General features: G+C 37.7%; 1 protein-coding gene across 2 annotated transcripts; it reads right to left on the bottom strand.

Moving 5' to 3' along the window:
- Positions 1 to 1,113: 1,113 nt before the first annotated feature.
- On the bottom strand, positions 1,114 to 21,206 carry fam102bb (family with sequence similarity 102 member Bb). 2 transcript variants are annotated; one of them, XM_056269215.1, is made up of 11 exons: positions 20,838 to 21,204; positions 14,617 to 14,737; positions 14,492 to 14,521; positions 13,726 to 13,842; positions 12,188 to 12,234; positions 11,629 to 11,732; positions 7,882 to 7,977; positions 5,336 to 5,531; positions 5,101 to 5,237; positions 3,621 to 3,690; positions 1,114 to 1,716 (listed from the first exon to the last, which is right to left on the bottom strand). In XM_056269215.1, exons 1-11 carry the CDS (start codon positions 20,969 to 20,971, stop codon positions 1,674 to 1,676), a joined length of 1,095 nt encoding a protein of 364 aa, XP_056125190.1. In that variant the 5' UTR covers positions 20,972 to 21,204; the 3' UTR covers positions 1,114 to 1,673. The 2 variants fall into 2 exon arrangements, with proteins under 2 accessions (XP_056125190.1, XP_056125191.1); XM_056269216.1 differs by lacking the exon at positions 7,882 to 7,977 and having other exon boundaries at positions 20,838 to 21,206.
- Positions 21,207 to 21,438: the final 232 nt, after the last annotated feature.

The raw sequence follows: 21,438 nt of genomic DNA, 5'->3' as shown, positions 1-21,438 counted from the left end.
ACTTTTGAGTTCTTTGCAAGTGACAAAAAGCACTGAAATAGAATTTTCTCTCCCATCTCATATTTTTTCCGTCACAGTCTCTCTTCAGGGGCTCCGTACATTCGCAGTGTGGTGCTTTGATATTTGTGCAGTAATAGTAAAAGGAAATAATAAACCTGAGATGTGTGGCCGAGTTGAATCCAAGCTTCCTGTCGGTATTTTTTTAGTGTTTGGATCTCGGCGGGCCTAGCAAAGACTACAAAAAAGAAAAACGCTTCGGACACGTTGAGTTGGTGTGACACCCATGCATTTCTACAATATAACTCTAGACAATATGATATAATCAAGTGCTACAAATAGATTGTACACACTCTCTCAGCTGATAATCCCCACACACACTTAAATTGCAGAGGCAAGTAAGTTTACATTTATAAAACAGTAAATGGCTTTTGAGAAGATATGGGAATACGGTCACATAAAACTAGAGAAGCACTAACGTATGCTTCTGATATCCCCTATAGCTGATCTTACAGACAGAGATACCATGAAAAGTAGTCATTAAAATACCTTCATTTTAATGATACATCAAGTAACTACAAAAACATGGATAAAAAGGTGTTTTTGTAGTGTTATAGACAGGATTAGAAGAGCTACACGCCGCTTGAGAGCCTTGTGCTAAACATTTCAAGCATTGCTGACATGGTTAAATGCTTCATTCTGTGCTGCTATGTTACAAAGTGTAGCTTGAGAACAGCTTGGCTCATTTTGTCCTTGTGTGAAAGCGTAATATAGTTAGGTGATGTCATTAATTATGTCATAGACTGCTGCCAGAGAAGTACTTATCAGATATTCACCTGCCCAGATTTCAAGTAGCTAATGTGTCTATAAACTGAACTGCAAAATGACTTAGTCCCATTTAACATATAATGGAGCTGTAGGAGTTTAATCTACATTAAAATTCTCAAGCCCCAAAGTCATTTTCAGCTACAAATAAAGAAGAATAACACATTTAATGTGTATTGGTTAACTTGATCAAAAGCTCAGTCTCAAAACTCCCTACAATGTTGGCGATACATAAAAAGTTTATGTAAAGTCCTTCAATTTAAAGTGCTATTCAATTGCACATTTTTTCAAGTCTGAAAACGGCTCCATCTGTTCAACGCATCACGACTTCTCACACGCAAAAAGTGAGACGCGGGTGGGTGAGGACGGTTTGATTTCCATTCGTACAGTAATGAAATGACAAAAAAAAATGCATAAAGAGGTCACCTTCATCTGCAGACATATAGATGTATATGTAATGATGTATATAATCCACCAAATGTTTCTGACAGACCCCTTAAAATGGTTCAAACATGTAAACATGGTAAAAATAAACATATCTCACTAAAATAACAATATGAAATATAAGTTGTTTTTTTTAAATCATCGAGGAAAATATAGGGCAATTGCAGACATATTATAAGACAAAGTTTACCTCACAGTGAAACACAAGACACCAAATGGCAGCCTCATACAGAGGAGCTGTCAGTTCATTATTTAGCCAGCAGAGGACACCGTTTCATCGAAAGACTGAAACAAGTTTCAACACTGCTAATGTGAGAGACGACGAACATGTCTGAATCTCTTCGCCCCTTTCTCCTCCCACGAAACAGACTTTGGTTTTTGACACTTCTCCTTCTGGCATCTCCCAACTAGCGTTTAATCACCACCTGTTCGTAGGCACCAGCTCCAACCCTGAAAAGAGAAGAAATCAGGATTTACGAACAAATCGGTAAATGCACTGATTTACACTTTTTTTAAAGGTGCTCTAAGCGATGTTGGGTGACGTCACTTCTTGTTGACGTTCGAAGTATTGTCAAACACAACGGAGGCTAGCTAGACCCTCCCTCCTCCTCATCCCGTCCCCTCCCCCTGTAGTTTTACTGATACTTCATTCGAGGTGTAATGTCGCCAAGTTAGATAAATGCTTTCATATAATGCAGAAAAAGAGAAACATTACCAAAAAACAACCGATAAAACGTTTCGCCACCTGAGGTTATAACTTTAGCTCCCATACAAGGACGCAATAATAGCAAGGTAATGTTAGCTTTGCGTTTCCCAGTGAGCATAAACAACGGCTCCGTCGTAAACAAATTTAGTCAAAGTTGTCAATAGGCTATAAATGAACATTCAAATTCATAACAAACAATGGGTGAAAACAATCATTCACACAAACTGTCGCCCTACGGTGAGTTTGCTTGATCATTTACAAAAGAGATCGATCGCTAGCTGCTAGAAACCTATATGTTGTATTCACCAAAGTTAGCGCTGACTGCATAGTTCTAGCTAATTATATCCTTGTGTTTGTTAGGCGAACATGAACGTTCATTTAGAAAAACCAAACTGGATTTACCCACCAGTCCAGCAAAAACAGAGCTACCTGAATGTCGGATTGGAAGCCCTTCTGCCGGCGGAGATCTCGCCACCTTTCGAAGGCTTTTCCAATGTAAATTCGGGACTTTGTGCGTTCCTTCTCCTTTTTCCTCTTCTTTGCAATCTGTTCATCGGAACGTTGTCTCTTTGGTCGTGTGTGGGCCATATCAAACTCAAAGAGAATATAATTCTAACTTCCCTCTTCATGCTTCTCTCTCCTCCACACCCCCCTTTCATGTGCACGCGCACTAACCCCCCAAATCCTTCTTGTCGGTTATTGGCTGGAACACTGTTTGTTATGTTTCGTGGTGCGGGTTTATTTTTGTTGCCGTTTGTGGAGCCTGGGGTGTCTACAGAGACTGTGTTTTTTCTGTAGCACCTCATTGCAGTACACGAGATCCAGGGGGCGGAGTTGGATCCAGATCTAAGGGGTGGAGATGGGTAGGATTAGGGTTGGGGTTAGGGATCAGGGGGCGGAGATGGGTAGGTTTAGGTATATGTAAGGTGGGAGGAGTTGGATCTGGATTCAACTCCTCCCCCTGGATTTCGTGTTCTGCAGTGAGGACCGTCTCCATTTTTTTACAGTGTGTTCAGGGGACAGACAGCTAGTGGATAGTGAGGAGATGTTTGCTGTTTGTGACAAAAAAAATTTTGGCCTAAAAAACGCGTGACATCGCTTAGAACACCTTTAAGAGCGCGGGGGAATACCACTGCTTACTATTTGATTTTGCTGTGGTATTTAAAGAGACAGTAACCCGAAAATAAAATTGTCATCATTTACTCACCCTCATGTTGTTTCAAACCTACATGGCTTAATTTCTTCTTCTAAAAAGAGATTAAGCAGAAAAGGATGTTTATCAGAACATCCAAGCCCTTTTTTTCATATAAGGAAAGTGAATGGTGACTGGAGATGTCAAGCTCCAGAAATTACCATAAAAGTAATCCATAAAAATCTATGGATTATATTTCACATCTTCATCATACAGGCTATTGTATGGCTTCAGAAGACTTGGAAGATGGCACACAGATACATTTATGATCCCTTTAGGTATTTTTTAAAGCTTGGTAGACCCAGTCCCCAATCACTTTCATTGTGTGGAAAAGAGCTGCTAGGACATTATGCTAAACATTTGCTTTTATGTTCCAAGAAAGAAAGAAAATCATTTGGGTTTGGAACAGCATGAGGGCGAGTACATGATGACAACAACATTTTCCTTCAAACTTACCTGGCAGGAAGGTGGTGGCTACCAAGTGCTGTGCTCCCACCAGGACCCACAAACAAGCGCAGACCTTCCTCTGAAAAACACACACACTTGAATCAGATATCGCCTCCATTCCGCACACACAAAGTCACGACTTCTCTGGGTCCAAAACGGTCCAATTCTAATGAGAACCCGTCGGCAGGTCATCTAAAAAATAATACGAAAACTAATACAGTAGGACACACATATAAAGATGGGCTCTGGCACAGATACACTTCAATACACCTACTGAGTAGCAGCAGCAGCAGCAGCTACCGGTAAACATTGCTACCAATTAAACATCCTGTTTCTAGCTCTGTGTTTTCTATTTCTGTTTCCACTTGATCCAAGTTTGCTCTGATACCACTCCATCTCAAGCATGACAATTAAATGGACCAAAATGAGATTTCATGTCAGCAAGAATTCGCCATGTTACACACAGTGTTAATAGACTATTAGCAATCAGAATGAAATAAAGATGGAATTTTTGCAATATTATTGGACAGACAACAACCAAAAATATGAATGTTTAGTAACAATTAATGAGAGATGAACTTGAATCCCATGAAACAAATGATGTAAACAAATAATATAAAATGAGATTTATAATAATAATATGTTTATTTATATAGCGCATTTTCAGTGCTCCAGGACGCTTAAGCAGTCAGAATAAAATAAAGATGGAATTTATGAAATATTATAAATACAGTGACACAGCAAATTATATAAAGACACAAAAAAAACAATGATACAATATAAAACTACTATTTATTGCAATTTATTATAAGCATTTAATGCAATATAATCAAAGTTTATTGTAAAATAGTAATATAATAGTAATGTATAAGTTGTTTGAGATTGTAGGGAGATTGATTAGATACTCTGATGGAAATCAGTGAAAGGAGGTGCATAACCTTCAGAAATTCAAACTCAAGAGGTCACACTAAATATTATCTGAGCTGTTTTATTTTTTATGTATTTCATATAAGGTATACTATTTACATCACACACTACTGTTCAAATTTTTTTTTGAATAATTTAAAAGTCTCTTATGCTCACCCAGGCTGCATTATATGATCAAAAATACAGTAATAACAATAATATTGTGAAATATTATTACAATTTAAAATAAAATTTGATTTATTTTCATTGATGGCAAAGCTGATTTTTCAGCATCATTACTCCAGTCTTCAGTGTCACTTCAGAAATCTTCTAATATGATGATTTGCTGCTCAAGACAAATTATTATCAACATTGATCAACATTGTTTTAATTGCTTAATATTTTTGTGAAGATTTTTTCAGGATTCTTTAATGAATAAAAAAGCATTTATTTGTAATATAAACATTATAAATGTTTTTTACATTATAAAATGTCATTTAGTGCGTCTCACATACTCTGATGGAAATGTGCTAGTAGTACCTTTAGGGATGTCTTCTAATAAACATGAAGAAGCCATTTTTACCTTCAGCGCTGGAGTCCAGCATACTGTGGGTGAAATCCTGGCTTTGCAGGATCTTCTCTACCACATCATCAGCATCCACCCGTGTGGCATCCACCCTTTTCAGCTGAGACTCCATGGAGTCCTGTTTCACTGGGTACCTTTGTATATATGAGAAAATTAACCTATATTAATTTCATATCCTGCATCTAAAGCTTGATTAATATTGAGCAGGAAGTGGTAGCAGTGTCTGTCTGACCTGCTGGCAGCCCTGTCAGGCGTTGATGGGTGTTCAGGCACAGCAGCGCAGACTGTAGGTGGCGCTGTAGTTTGGTCATTCTCCTCACTGGGCTCAGGGATGCTGGCAATGCCAGTGGAAGCACTGCCGATCGAAGCGTTTCTCCTGTGGGAGAACTCCGAGAGACTGGAGGAACGCGAGTGACTCGTACTATAGCCTAAGAAAACATGACACAACATTGTTTTAAAATTAAAATTCAGTAAAAAAAAAAAAAAAAAAGGACAGGAAAAAGTTTACGACTGTGTTTACGAGGATATTTTGACATAATTTTGTGTGTATTTGTCCATTAAAGCGCAAGAAGACGCGAAAGAGAACTCAATTCAGTATTCGTACACAATATGGAAGGCAGCTTTTCGTGTGCGCGTTCTGGATGTGCCCGGCACAGAAAACAGCGCTCTAGTGCCGAATTGAGTTCTCTTTCGCGTTTTCTTGCGCTTTAATGGTTTAAATCACATTAAAATGCACACACAGAAATCAATAAGCGGAATCAAAATTTGAATTTGAAGTATCTAATTCCTGACCTTAAGTATCCAATTCCAGAATTGGGAACAATTTTAGATTTCAAACCCTAGTGATGACTTCTGTTTGCTTTGTGGGACTTTAAAACTAACTTTACACTTTGAGATGCTCTAATACAAAAGGTCAACGTGAGGAATGTGTAACTGAATCTAAGAGAATAGCTTAATGAAATAAGGACTGAGTGCTGTCTCCTCTCTGGAAGTACTAGAGGAAGTAGTGTTATCAAATTAGATCTGGGACATTTAATCCAGCCATTTTGTGATGGCACAGAATCTTTCTAAGAGCCCAGTTTCATATTATTTAATAAAGCAAATAGCACTTTCCACAAACTGAAAACAAAATAGGGCCTTAAAATGTCTTGTATAGCAAAATGGTCAGTGAAAGGAGGTGCTTAAAGGTGCCCTAGAATGTTTTTTTTAATTATTTTATAATGTTTCCTGGGTTACCCTTATAATGTTAGTATGTTTTTTAGATAAAAAATAATCATAATTTAGAAATAAATGGCATTTTTCCTAGCCTGCTTTTAGCCTCTGATTTGAACACTCTGTTTGAAGGGGCGTGTCTGCTGTGGGATTCAGTGTAACCGCGGCCACTGCTGTGATTGGCTGACATGCTTGCATATGAAATAGCTACGCATTACATGTGAAACTCTCTCCCGAATACTTTTACTACTGCTATTATACGTTTTTACTATAACAGCTATCGAGATTAACGAATCGTGAGATGTTTTTAAAGTATTTAGATCTATTCCCATCACATAAAATGTTGCCGTGATGAGCATTGAGCAGTTGACAGTGTGTTGATCGCGAGAATGAAGATCTTATCATTGCAAAGCAGTTTCTGCACTCTCTCTGCTTTCACCAATGCAAACACGATGATGTAAATACAGTAAGAGCTTCGTTGTGCAGTAACGTGCGTCATTGATTTCATAACGAGTTTGGCAAGTGTCCAGATAAACTCGCGCTGTGTGGAAAGATTGTTCTCTGATCGCTTTCTGTATATAATTGGTTCACAATTTAAATACGATTATTTTCATCCTACTAAAAGAAACGATGTGAAGCTGATATTTTAGTCACTGGCTTGACTTACTGATGCATAAACAGTATTGAACGATTTTGAGAGAAAGATTACCTGTCTGAACTTGAACAATTACACATCAGAAAGTGTTGCTTGGTAGCTCGATCCGAGGCCAGCTCTGTATTGGCCCAAGTTGAGGAAACAGTCGGTGAAATGTTTTGAAATTTCCAGAGAAAATAAAATTAACCCATTGTTTCTCCAGAGGCCCAGATGAAGGAACTAAAAAATACTTTTGTGTTCATGTGTACATCCACACTGAGCAACTGCCATGCTTCGGCTGCGCAGTTCCGCCTGGCATTGAGGGCTGGCATTATGCAAATATTTGGAGGCGTACATATTAATGATCCCGACTATTGCGTCACAGTCGGTATTGTGTGGAGAACCGACCGTTTTTCAGGGGTGTTTTTCATAAACGTGAATTAAATTCAGAACGCGAAAACAGTCCAGTTTGAGATTCACTCTATGTCATGTCCATGCACTGAACTCTTGTTATTTGACTATACCAAGGTAAATTCAATTTTGAATTATAGGTCACCTTTAAATTGTTAATTGTTCAAACTCAAAAGGTCAAAATAATGGGACGCCAAAAAGTACCCTATATGTGGAAAGTGCAACCTAACTTAATATAATGTAGGCTAATGAATTTGCACACACTTTCTTTCTTTCTCATATGTGCACACAGATATCTTCACTCCATCACACAGAACAGAGTCACATGACATGCAGCCTTCGTGCAAAATACAAAATTCTTTAATCATCTTGCAATACAATGGCATGATGTTGATTGACAGCCTGATGTTACAGCCAGGGTAGCAGACAATACAATCCATTCAAGTCGAGCAAGACAGCAGTCACATCGACACATCGCCAATTAGTGATCAGAGAGAAAACAGTGGAAAAGGAAAGCCTACCTGATACTTTGGACTGCTGACTAGCATAACTGGACGTTCGAGAGTGTCCGCACAGTCCCAGTTCATCAGGCAGAGAGCCACACTTCCCTGATGTCTCTGTGGACATAAGGGATTCAGTTCAGTCCTAATTAATCCTGCTCAATCGCTTTACGGGATTCAATGCCAATTTAACCCGTTCTTCTCCTATTTTTTAACTTATAGTAGATCATATATCTGATGTCTTAAGCTTGAATGGATACTTTGACAATTTTCAATCTGGTTTCCGATCGCATCACAGCACAGAGATAATAAACGATATTTGCTTAAATACTGATAAAGGCAAATTATCAGTACTGGTACTACTCGACCTCAGTCCTGTATTTGACACTGTCGATCACGACATACTTCTTGACAGGCTGGAAAACTGGGAGGGGCTTTCTGGGATAGTCCTAAAATGGTTCAGGTCATACTTAGAAGGGAGAGGTTATTATGTGAGTATAGGAGACCATAGGTCTGAGTGGACACCCATGACATGCGGAGTCCCTCAAGGCTCAATTCTTGCGCACTCCTGTTCAACCTGTTTGCTCCCAATGAGCCAAATAATGAGAAAGAACAAAATTGCTTACCACAGCTATGCAGACGACACACAGCTCTACTTAGCCCTATCGCCTAACGACTACAGCCCCATTGACTCCCTGTGCCAATGCATTGATGACGTAAACAGTTGGATGTGCCAAAACTTTCTTCAGTTAAACAAAGACAAAACTGAAGTCATTGCGTTTGGAAACAAAGATGAAGTTCTCAAGGTGAAATGGTGAATGCATACCTTGACGCTAGGGGTCTAACAACTAAAAATCAAGTCAGGAATCTCGGTGTGTCTCTAGAGTCAGACCTTAGTTTCAGTAGTCATGTCAAAGCAATAACTAAATCAGCATACCATCATCTGAAAAATATTGCAAGAATTAGATGCTTTGTTTCCAGTCAAGACTTAGAGAAACTTGTGCATGCTTTCATCACCAGCAGGGTGGATTATTGTAATGGACTCCTCACTGGCCTTCCTAAAAAGACCATAAGACAGTTGCAGCTCATACAGAACGCAGCTGCCAGGATTCTGAGCAGAACCAGAAAATATGAACATATCACACCAGTCCTCAGGTCTTTACACTGGCTCCCAGTTACATTTAGGATTGATTTTAAAGTATTATTACTGGTATATAAATCATTCAATGGGTTAGGACCTCAATATATTGCAGATATGCTCACTGAATATAAACCGATCACTCAGATCATTAGGATCACATCAGCTAGAAATACCAAGGGTTCACTCTAAGCACGGAGAGTCTGCTTTTAGCTATTATGCCAGCCGCAGCTGGAACCAGCTTCCAGAGGAGATCAGATGTGCTCCTACAGTAGTCACTTTCAAATCCAGACTCAAAACACATCTGTTTAGCTATGCATTTACTGAATGAGCACTGTGCCACTGTTCGTCCGACTGTTTTTACTGTACTGTACTTTATTTGATATTTTATTCGAAACTGTTTTAATTATTCTTATTTGTTTTGATTATTTTAATTTCTTCTATGTAAAGCACTTTGAATTACCATTTTGTATGAAATGTGCTATATAAATAAACTTGCCTTGCCTTGATGTAGCCATGCACTTGTCCATTGAGAGTTTTCAGGCATCCAATATGATTTGTCTATTCAAATTAGGGCTGTTGATTAGAAAATCAACATTCTCAAAATAAAACTTCTCGAAATCGATTAGTCAGTGGAAATCCAATATAATTAGACTGGTTTGGGGTCATGTCCATATAAGGGATATATAAATGGCAAACATGGCTCAATTTCAATAAATATATTTTTATTTAATACATAAATATATACTAAATACCTACAACCTTTTTGCCACTATAACCTTTAGTGATCTCAAAGAGAAAAAAGTATTATGGATATTAATTGCTCAGCAAAATTCAAAATTAGTTGAATTGGTTACAAAAGTTTATGATGATTGTAGCCTTTAAAATTGCAAGCACAAGGTTTTATTTCCCGTGTTAGCATATTTCCTATTAAAACAGGAAGTTGAGGCATGACACATTTTTAAATAATCCTTGTTTACATCACACCTATGAATCATGATTTGCTACTTGCTAATTCTAGTTAAGAGCAGGTGGTGTATTAGAAGGAGGGAATTTCTTATTCTATTAAGCATTTACTTGGCTATAAATTTCCATATCCCCATAATAATAATAATCATTTTCATGAATCATTTTTTGCCATTAATATTTTGGTCCCGGATATTTATTTATTTTATTTTATTGTAAATTTTAAGTACGCTAGCATCAGTGTCTTAAACTATTAAAAATAATTGAAATAAATATTAAATAAAATAAATTATAAATATTAGATGGAAAACTTACACTTACAAACAAAAAATCTAAATGTTGCCTTTGACAATTAAGTTTTACATGAACTTAAACTAATAAAATAAGTTTAAGTTCAAGTACTAAAATGACTAAAACTGTTGACAAATTTGACAAATGACAAAAGCAACAACAACAAAAAAACAAATATTTTACAAAAACTACAATTTAAATATAAAATAAGAGAAAATTATATAATTATATAATATATCAAAATATTAATAAATACAATAATAGTATATAAAAAAAAAGATAAAATAACACTGGCAAACATATGCTCAGCCTTAAAGGTAACAGATTAATTAAGCAATGCTTTTATCGCTTGTTTCTGCTCAATGCCTAATGGTGCCCCCTACCGTATAACAGTGAAAACACGGAAAACTGGAAAATTCCATCAATGGCGGGGAAGCGTTCTCATAAATGATGTAAAATTCTGTCAATGGCGGGAAAGAATTAATAGCTACAAAACTCTAAAATATTAAAGCTGAAAACCAGTTAAAAATATCTACATCAAATCGTTGCTCTCATTGACTTGGCTGTTCAAAGACTAGAGACCATCCTGACCGATCTCTAAATGAGTCTTCTCCACAAACTCCCTTCAAAAGAGTAGCATTTCTCGGCCAAAATCACAGGCCAAATCATATTTAACTCTTCAACATGTTCCTCTGAACAAATGGTGATACTGATTAATTCATCAATCGCCTCAGACAGCAAGCCACTTTTGGCATCTTGTCTTGTATTCCATTAAAATTTCAGATTAAACACTATGAATATTTATACGGCTTTAATATTGTTCAGTGATCGCAACTCAAAATCACTACAGAAGAGGCACTTGGAAGCTAATCATGTTTTATGAATTGTAAGCCTGCTCTTCATCATAAGCATTCAGTCATAGTGAATCACTATGAAAACCGAGTTAAGAGTCAACAGCGGCACATGGCTAAATTATACATTAAAGACTAAAGCTTTCGCCAGCCTCTGGACGGAAAAGGCACACAGCATGTATGAGGGAAAAGAAAGGATAAAAGAGAGAGTGGGGGAGAGAGAGCACTCTTTCAAGCTCCTGTTAGTTCGGCTGCATCAAATCAAACATACAGTCTTGTTCTTTACTACAGGACTGGATGCAGAATTAATGAGAAGCTTTTCAAAGGGTGTTTGATTTGGACAGTTGATTAGAGCAACCAACATAATGCAAACATAAAAATATAAGAAATGCATACACATTTAAGCACATGTAAAGGACAAATGTAAAAAAAAAACAAGGTCTGTGTATGGAGCTGCTGTATTTGTGTGTCTCATTCCGATTCATTGCAAACAGTGATCAGTGCATTTTGTGTTAAGTTTACCTGAGAGGCTCAGAAAAGGTTTCTGTGTGTCTCCTCCTTTCCTGTCTTCCAGCAGGCTCTCGGCATCACCTTGAATGCCTATCACCATGGCGGTGGACGGAGGCCTAATACATGGAGAACCCGCATTCAACAACATGGTTTAAAAGCAACCCCCAGAATCCCCGAACTCCATACTCTCTCCACGCTTTAACCCACACAAATGTTTTTAGCAGGTTTTTGCCTTCACGCACAGTGTGAGCTACAGTGTGTGTGTACATGTGTGGGTGGACAGTGTTGGTTTCCAGTATTCAAATCTGTGTTCAAAGCTCTGACTTCCCAAGAGCGCAAATTAACACTCCTTCCCAACACACGGGCCATTTCTGAGAAAATACTATTATAGCAACTTCAAATGTTTAACTGGAAAAGGTCTCTGTGGGTCTTTAGCTAAATCTAAATTTAAAAATGCAGATAGGATGGCATAGAGATAGAAATAGGCCCTTTTCACAACCAAACTTCAATTCTTTCTCACTTCAATACTGAATTATAACACATTCACAACGCAGTCAAAAGTAACACTCACGTTTTGAAGCAGGGGTCCCCAGACATCAACTGTGTGCTAATAATCACCTGCAGGCAAAGACAAATGACAAAAAAATAAGAAACTGGATATGTATGACATTTAACATTTCATTTTTGGCCCTTACAGAAACTAACTAAATAAATAATGTTTGGATGGTTTCCAGGATGTTGCAAGGCAGTTGCTAAAGTGTTTATTAGAGCATTGCTATGCGATTGCTAGGGTGTTCTGAATGGTTGCTAGGTTACTTACTGCCCCAGGTAAAAAGAGAGGGACTTTTTCACCTGTTTTATCATCTGCCAGGTAAAATTCTAGGTTGAATTCTTTTCTTTTTTTTTGTACGGTTTTTAATAAGGAATACTGTATATGTAAAAATGCTTAAAATCACTAATGTGATGAGATTTATACTTGGTTTTAATAAAAAATACAGAATTGTATTTAGTTTTTTATTTATGTAATGTAATGTTTATTTAACCAGGAAAATGTGACACCATCAAGTGTAACATGGGACATGAATTTACATTTGATTTATTTAAAAAAAACTGTGAGGACATTGCCTCCTCATTTTAGAACACCACTGCACGCCACTGGTACATTTATTGCAGCTTCTCTATTCTTCTGGAACGCCTGATTACTACAAAGCCCCTCCGTCCGAGAAGCTTAGAGTGCTCTGATTGGCCAGCTGACCCAGTGATTGGCCAATCACCTCAAGCGTGTGTCGGAAAAGTAACGCCTCATGCCATAATCATGAGCTTCAGCTTCCAAGGCTTCTAAAGCAATTTTTGTAAACACAGTTAATAATGATTTTGTCTCTTTTACGGTATCAGTTCGAGCCCGAGTCAGATTCTGAAAATGCGGATGGATCAAGCCTATCGACCGGGACCAACTTTGCAAACACAACTTGAGCAGAATGTTTCACAGTGGAAAGTAGCCTTTGTATATAACCTGCATTGTACTCTCCTAGGTTCAGAATGCTGTCCTCTGTAAAATGCCCTGTGCACAAACAAACTTTTGGGTTGTACTGCTCAGAAATAGCTTTATAAATAAACCTTAACCTCTAAAAGCAAAAGCGATTTTGCTTTCTCATCCAAACACACAGCGTCTCCATGAAATGACGACAACACTTTAATTCACTGAAACCTGTCCTACTTTCTTTGCACATTCCTTTGGGGAAGTTGTATCTGGACTTTGATCAAGGCTTTTTAGGCAGGTCTGAATCAGTGCTCTCTGTTAGACAGAATAAATCACTTTGTGGGAGACTATGAGCTTTGTAACTTCGCAGAACGTATACATGCACAAAGAAAGACATTACACACTAAAAGAAAAAGAAAATATTAAAAAGCATATGACCCCTTTAAGATAGTATGATTGAAGATATACTCATCTAAGTTGAGGAGTTTGTAATACTAATTAGTGACCAATAGCACCACTAAGAACCACTAACTAACGTATAACTCAAGTTACATAAATCAAGACTCAAAGCATCAATGGAGTTTAGCTGAGAAGAAAGATCCTGAGAGGAAGTCTGAGCCTTTCTATACCTTAAGGATGGAGTTGTCTTGTCTAGTGTTTTTGGTGTCATAACCCTCCAGCAGACACCTGCGTGTGGTGCTACCCGATCCTGCAAACTCCGCAAGGTTGAGATCAGCAAAACCCAGCTATACAGAGAGACAAAGCAGTACACATTCAGGAAAGAAATTCAGTTTAATCTTGCTTTTGCCAAAAGAAAAATTATTAAAAATAAAAGGCAATTGACCTTTTGAATAAAAAGCTAAATAAAAAGGTTAATGCCTTTATGAACAGAAGTGCCCTGCTCATACACAAACAGAAGCGCATACAAACACAATGTTCCAGGGTGATCTATTTTTAGCTGCTACTTTGCTATCAATATTTTATAATCCTCTCAGAACTGTCTACTTGATGAATTACCAATGCCCTGTGTTAGTGTCCATTCATGAAAGGTACATTTTTTGTTTTTAACATGATTTTAGCTATATGAAACATATATGAATTTATAAGGAAATATTTATATTTTAGATTTATTTTTTTCACCAGAATCACATTTTAGCTTTTTTGTAGTTGATTTAGATAGTCCTGCAGTGTGACTAATTTTTAAAACTATTCCACATACCTTCTCAACTATCATCATGCTATAAAAAGCAAATGTGTAATAATTACAAAATAATTTGAAAATGCTTAAATCGTTTTAGATGACTTACAGCATATCAAACAGTGCACATCATGTCAGCTACCCAAATATATTGAATAGTGTTGGTATGTTTAATAATAAAAATAAAAATAAATTACCTTTGCGTAAGTCTTTCCACCTTTTAGTTCCTGTTACATAAAAAAAAAAAATCAAATCATTCTCAGAATTTCAACTCCAAACTGTTTATTGCTAACCAACAGAGTGTGCAGGAGTGTGTTTGTACCTTTCTGACTGAAACTCGACACACACAGGGGTCAAGGACTCCGGTTCCAGCATTTGCACTCATTTTACAGGGAAAGGAGAATCTTTTTCTCCAGCGTACACAGTTTGCCTGGACCGTCTCCCTGTAAAACACAAACACATATCGGGTTGTTAATGCAAGGTGTCACTGTAAAGAACACAGCATTGGCTCAAGGCTTTAAAACAAACACGCACTCATCCAAAACAGCGTGCACCCTCTCTCACACTATCTGATCTGCATTTGCAAAATCCAACAGGGGTGGACAGGTCCTGCAGCATTGCTCCTCAGGGAGATTTTGAAATTATTTCACAACAGAATGAGTCACATAATCCAGCCCCAATTCAATAGAGTGATTTTAATATTCACTTCAAGTCGACTGCATTAAAAGAGTCTGACTCACATTCTGTGATTAATTAGAGACTGGAGTCAGAAGGCCATACTGACAACAAGAAGTTTAATTAATTTCCAATCTGAAAATGGACCTGCATGTGGAGGAGTGTTCTGCTTCCTAATTAGACAGATGTTTGCAGACAGGGCAGACGAGCGAGACCCAGAGGGCTTTTGGAGAGATACGAGTCTATGAAATGAACTTCAGGGAAACTGTGATGCTATTAAACACATGTAAGAGAGTGATGTGAATTTAAGGATGTTAATTTAAAGAATTGTAGTCAAAGGACAGGGCTGCTAACTCAAAGATGCAAGGTTGTGCCCTTGTAGGCACTCCAGGGGGACGTCATGAATTGCTTTGGTCAAGCAGCATTGCTTGTGAGACTAGATTTTCACATCTGACTAAAATGTCAGTGGTATTGAGGGAAAGTGTACCATATTAATAAATAAATATTTCGTTAAAAGCATATATAGACTACTGTTTGGGGTAAAAGAAGTCTCTTATGCTCACCAAGGCTGCATTTATTTGATCATAAATATAGAAAATATTATTAGCCTACGACTTAAAATAACTATTCTATTCTAATATTCTTTTAAATGGACTTTATTCCTGTGATGGCAAAGCTGAATTTTCAGAATCATTATATATAATTATTTGTCCTTTTCTGATTTATTAAAACAGTATTTTGACGGGGGGGGTTTTAATGAAGAAAAAACCCTACCCCAAAACATGACCCTTAGGAGTTTATTGAGGGAAAACTCTTAGTTAATAGTGAATGTGTGTGTGTACCCTAATATACAATTTTTTTTAGCAAAAAAACACAATTCCACACCACATACTACACTTGCATTAACATCCTCATATTCTATCATTTCATAACGGTCCACAACGATGTCTATTGGAAACACAGCCAAAATAACACATAATCGGGCACCTCCCATCCAGCTGGAAAGGATCCCTACCATAAGGCTCAAGCTTAGTGCCGATTGAGTCATTGGGTGAAACCACAGCTGGATGAAACCCTCAACTCTGATTCTCTCACCAAGGCACCAGAGGCCAATGACTTCCCTAAACAAATGTCAATACTATCCTCCCAACAAGAAATGATTTTCCTTCTACTAAACATGGGTAGTTTCTAAGGAAATAAACAGTGTGAGAGTTCCTTACTGATAACAATTACACATGTAAGAATGATTCATAATGGCTGTAATGCTCAAAATATCACACTTTTTATTCACAATAGATGGGCAGAGGGAAATGATCCTTCTGTGTAAAGAAAAACCTCAGAGGACTTAGCCAGCACTGAAAACCCTGGACGAAGAGTACGTTTACACGACAAAGATGTACTGCAAACAGAAAAGTTTTCCCTTTACGTTTTTTTTTGCGTAAAAACGAAAGACAACTAAAAACGAAAAAAGACAAAAACAACTAAAAACGCTGTATTAGCCTATACATAACAGGCCAGTAGTTGACGATGTCACTTTGTAAAGAAACACTACACACCTGCACATACGCAAGTCTATAGACTGAACGCATAAAACGCATGCGCATGACATCAATTTTCACAAATTCTCGTTTTTGTAGTTTACACGGAAACAATGAATCCCATTTTCAAAAGTTTGCATTTTCAGGCCCCCAAATGCCTGATTGCCGTTGTTGTGTAAATGAACGGCCAAAATGCATAAAAAGTATCCCATTTTTAGTTGTCGTGTAAACGGCCCCTAAGGCTCTACAGATCTTTGCATGACTGTAAACAACAACCTGCATTTCACTTTATAAATTGAGCTCTTGACATGCATATTACAAAAAAAAACATTGACAAGTTAAAATCAATGCAAAATCAATTTAGCAAAGCCATTTTCCTCTGTAATAAGACACATTTCTGAGCGAAACAGGATTCTAATATGCCATCAAATTATATTACATTTAGATGTCATGTTGATTTTAACTGTTATTACTCCTTTACCAGTCCAAAGTGCTGCTTTGCTGCCTCTTCTCACCAACATAAAAGGTGGCACTGAAAACTTATAATAAAAGGAGGACATGATAATGTCAGGTAACATGACTCCTTTCCTAACCAATATGATTATAGGCAAATTACTGGCAGTGAGACTATAAAAGAAAAACTGCAGACTCATAAATCAGACATACAACCCGGCCAAGTCCAGAGCTCCAATCGATACAGGATGCTCCATATTTGTAATAACTGCACCTGCAGGTCAAACTTAGACTTTTGCTTTCCAGCCATCACAAAATGAATCGTGCTTAGCCTCTGACTCTCTGAGATAATAAGACACCATTGGTGGCGCACAGAGCTTACTGGAACAATTTAGCATCACAATGACTCATTATAACCTTCACTACAAAGCACTAATGATGTGAAAACACAAAGAACATAATGAATTTAGTAGCATTAGGTGCTAATGCCATGCATTAATAGCACAAATGAAAACAATTCTTCCTGGAAATACTTTTTACTGGTACAATACTTTTTTCCCATTGGTCCATTAGACACAATTATGCATGTGCTAGAGTCATTAGCATCACTCCTCTCATGGGAAAAACAAGCTGTTAATCTCATTTATGGGCTTGATTATGCCAAAATGTGCAACAACAGGCCTAATATTGTAATACAGAACCATGAACCATGACAAGCCACTGGTCTGATTTCCGTATTTAGAATATATGCCGTTGCCATGGCAAAGTCAGTTGAACGAATGAGAGCAGGAGTGCGTTGGTTCTGTGTGCTTCTTCCTTGGGTTCTCCCAAAGGATGTCTGCAATGAAACAGGAGTTCTTCAAAAGGATCACCACAGGCAGATGGAGGCACACTCAAGCCTATAAAAGGAGAATAAACTCACGAACCTCAAGACACTCCCTGCAAACTGCAGTTGAAAAGAGAAGCACTGGTGCAGCCCAAGCTAGATCTAAGCTGCTGCGGTGTTAGTCTACAACTCTCTTTCTGTATGGATGAATACGCTACTTGCTTATGGGAGAGATGGTTTGAGGAGAATTTGTCATGGTGAAGTTTGACAGCCCACTGTCACAGCCTGACACGTTAATATTTAACTGTGGGAAGCCTTTGTATTGCGGAGCTCCAAAAGCGAGTGAATGACAAACGTTGCAGCAGAACACAGATAAAATGAGAGGGATAAAATGATTTTGTAAAAATAGTTTTTTAAGGGATCAATTAATTTTATCCATTTTATTGATTAATTGGATATTGCACATCTTGATCAGTGCACAAGTCTATATAATAAATCTAACACATTGTGTGCAAAAATAGTTTCAAATATGAAAGTTAACATATAATACATTTTAACTGAATAAATAAATAAACAAACTACCAAACCCGACCAATCAACAATAAAATTACCTGTCAATACTTTTTATTATTAATTTTATTATTATTAATTAGTTGTTGCAGTCCTTTTTTCCTCTCTGCTGGATGCTAATGTAGAACTGTTCAATGTCACAGGGACTTTATAATTTTTTTTGTCTGTTTTAGCCTGAAACAAATCATAAAGAAGTAAACAGGGACAGAAACATGAGTGACACAATATTCCTAAAGCTCAAACAGTAGAACATGGTGCTAACAACACCAAGATCATGGGTTTGATTATCCGAGTGAACTGATCAAATGTATACCTTAAATGTACAATGTACAGGGGTTGGACAATGAAACTGAAACACCCGGATTTAGACCACAGTAATTTATTAGTATTGTGTAGTCTCTTTTTGCAGCCAATCCAGAATCATTTTTTCTTGGGAATGACAGATACAAGTTCTTCACAGTGGCCAGAGGGATTCCTCTTCCAGAACAGTTGTCAGGTCATCAAGCACAGAAGGGAATGCCATGATATTGCAGCCAAAACTGATCCACCCCCGTGCTTCACTCTGGGCAGCAATAGCAAAAGAGGTTAAACCTCTTTGGGGCTTCTCCACACCAGTGAAGGTGAATTCAAAGAACAATACATGTTTCACATTGTCCACAGCCCAGGATTTGCACTGTTGGAACAAATGAATCCAACAACTGGTATTGGCAAGAGTGACCAAAGGTTTGGCTATAGCAGACCGACCAATCTTGACACTGTGGATGTGGAGCTCCCGACGAACAGTTTTGGTGAACAGGAGAGTCGAGGTGCTCATTTAGTTCTGCAGTGAGTTGGGTTAATATTTTTTTTTGGATACAATCCGGGTTAGTACCTGGACATCCCTTTCAGATAGCTTCCTCTTGTGTCGACAGTTATTACTGTCGGATGTTCGTCACGTAGTGGAATGCTGACATTCCCCTGGATGCCATAGCTCTCGATACACCACAAAGACTTGCTGTCCTGGTCACAGATAAGCCAGTAAGATGAGCACCAACAATTTGTCCTCTTTTGAACTCTGATATATCTCCTATTATTTTGTGTGGATTGCAATATTTTATGTAAATCTGTGCTATTGCTCTGCGGTTTCAACCTTCACACTCTGCTCTTACTGATGGAATTGTAATCAGTGAAGATTGGCCACCAGGCCACGCATATAAATATAGGCGTGAAACCTCCAACACTATATTGGCCAGTGTTTCAGTTTCATTGTCCAACCCCTGTATAACCCCTGGCCTGGATAAAATAATATTTATGCCAAATGCATGAATAAATTAAACATAACACTGGAGGGTCCAGCACTTGACTATCACATTTACAAGACATTCATCGTGCAGAAATAATCTGTAACACTGAACAGTTCTCTTTGCTGCTCTACATTTGAACCTGTGATGCATACATACTGCATGGAGGTCAACCTGTGTGCAGGTCTGAGAACAGAACAGCTCGTTTACACATCAAACAGACAGACACACACACACACACACACACACACACACACACACACACACAGTTTTAATGCTAGGCCTGAAGTGACTCAGCTCAAGAACTGCTTAAAAAAATAAAGCAAAAACAGCATACAGGATGTGGTTGATTGATAAAAGTTAAAAATTAAAAACAACAAGTAAACTCAGACCAAATTTTGTTGGTTCTCCTGACAAAAAAAATATTTTGCCAGTGGGAAGTGACTTATTAGCTCAGGTAGTATCATTTTTCAACAGTCAATGTCAGTGACATCTTCATATTCACATTGATCAAATCCAAGAGCAGTCCACTTTCTTAACATTATTTTTATCCGTGCCCTCTGCCATTCTATACTTACTAACTAATTTACAGGAATTGATGTCAGCTTCCTAGAGCACCAGGCCATTTCCTCTTGAGTAAAACTTAAATCATGTAGCCTAGGTCATACATGGTGTAATTATTCATAAGCTATGACGGTTTAAACTTCATTTGTATATAAAAATACGACTTACATGCTGACACGGGTTTTAACACCTTAGGTTAACAACCTAAAGTTGGCTAAAAATCTACATGAAATGAATTCATTTTGAGTAAATTCCACATAATATAGACATTATATGTAAAAATAATCCTACATCACTAATCTAACATGACAATATGAAGTCACCGTTAAACTTGTTTTGAAATTATCAGACCTACAAAAACACAAAAGTGTTTGACTTCAGTCTTGACATTTAGTGTACATGACCTCTTACACACGAACGTAAACAACTAACAATCTTTAGACCCTTTAACACAGACCCTTCGTCCCCCAGCTCTGAATATGTACTATATGTGCACTAATTTCTGATTCTCAATATGAATGAATAGCCTATATGTTTTGGCTTTATTAGAAAGCAATACAGAATGAAAGCAGCCCAATATCACCTATTCCCATAATAATACACATCTTCATTCCTCCATATTTAACAGCCTCCTTACCGCGATGACTCCTCCGAGAATCCGCCGTCGAGCAGGCGGACTTTACAGAACAGAACTCCGTTCACGAACGGAACCGAAGACAGCTCGTCAAGCTCAAAATCCACTCTGAACTTAAACTTCTTTTTCTTCATCATCTTGACGTCGATTGCTACCAGTCCTGTTGCGCTCGATAGGACCTTTGGTCATACGCGGTGGAGGAGCATCACTTTTATTTGCACATCTTTGGTTAACCTCTGTTGTTGGAGCTGATAGCCGTTAGCCACTAACGTTAACGTTACTAGAATCTCCCTTTGCTGATGATGATGTACGAAAGCTAAGCTAACGATAATAATATAGTCTTAACGAATTCTTCTGTCATCTTCTACATCGTTACAGTAAAAAAAAAAATTATGTTACAGAAAACGGATATGCAGCCTGTGGATGATGGACTGTTCCGCTCGGTAGAGGCTTGTGTTGTGCTGCTGTCGTGTAGTAGTGGAAATACAGGCGACGCTTCTTAAAGGGCCAGTCAACTCATAAAGCTAGAGTGAAGCAGGGGGACAAAGGACAAATCATAGTTCAACCAGTTCACATCTTAAAAAAGAAAAAAAAAAGTTTTTTT

Source organism: Rhinichthys klamathensis, unplaced genomic scaffold (genome assembly GCF_029890125.1).
Source record: "Rhinichthys klamathensis goyatoka isolate OS25496 unplaced genomic scaffold, OSU_Roscu_1.1 h1tg000281l_1, whole genome shotgun sequence".
In the NCBI taxonomy this organism is placed as follows: Eukaryota; Metazoa; Chordata; class Actinopteri; order Cypriniformes; family Leuciscidae; genus Rhinichthys; species Rhinichthys klamathensis.
This window is presented reverse-complemented; position numbering and strand designations above follow the sequence as displayed.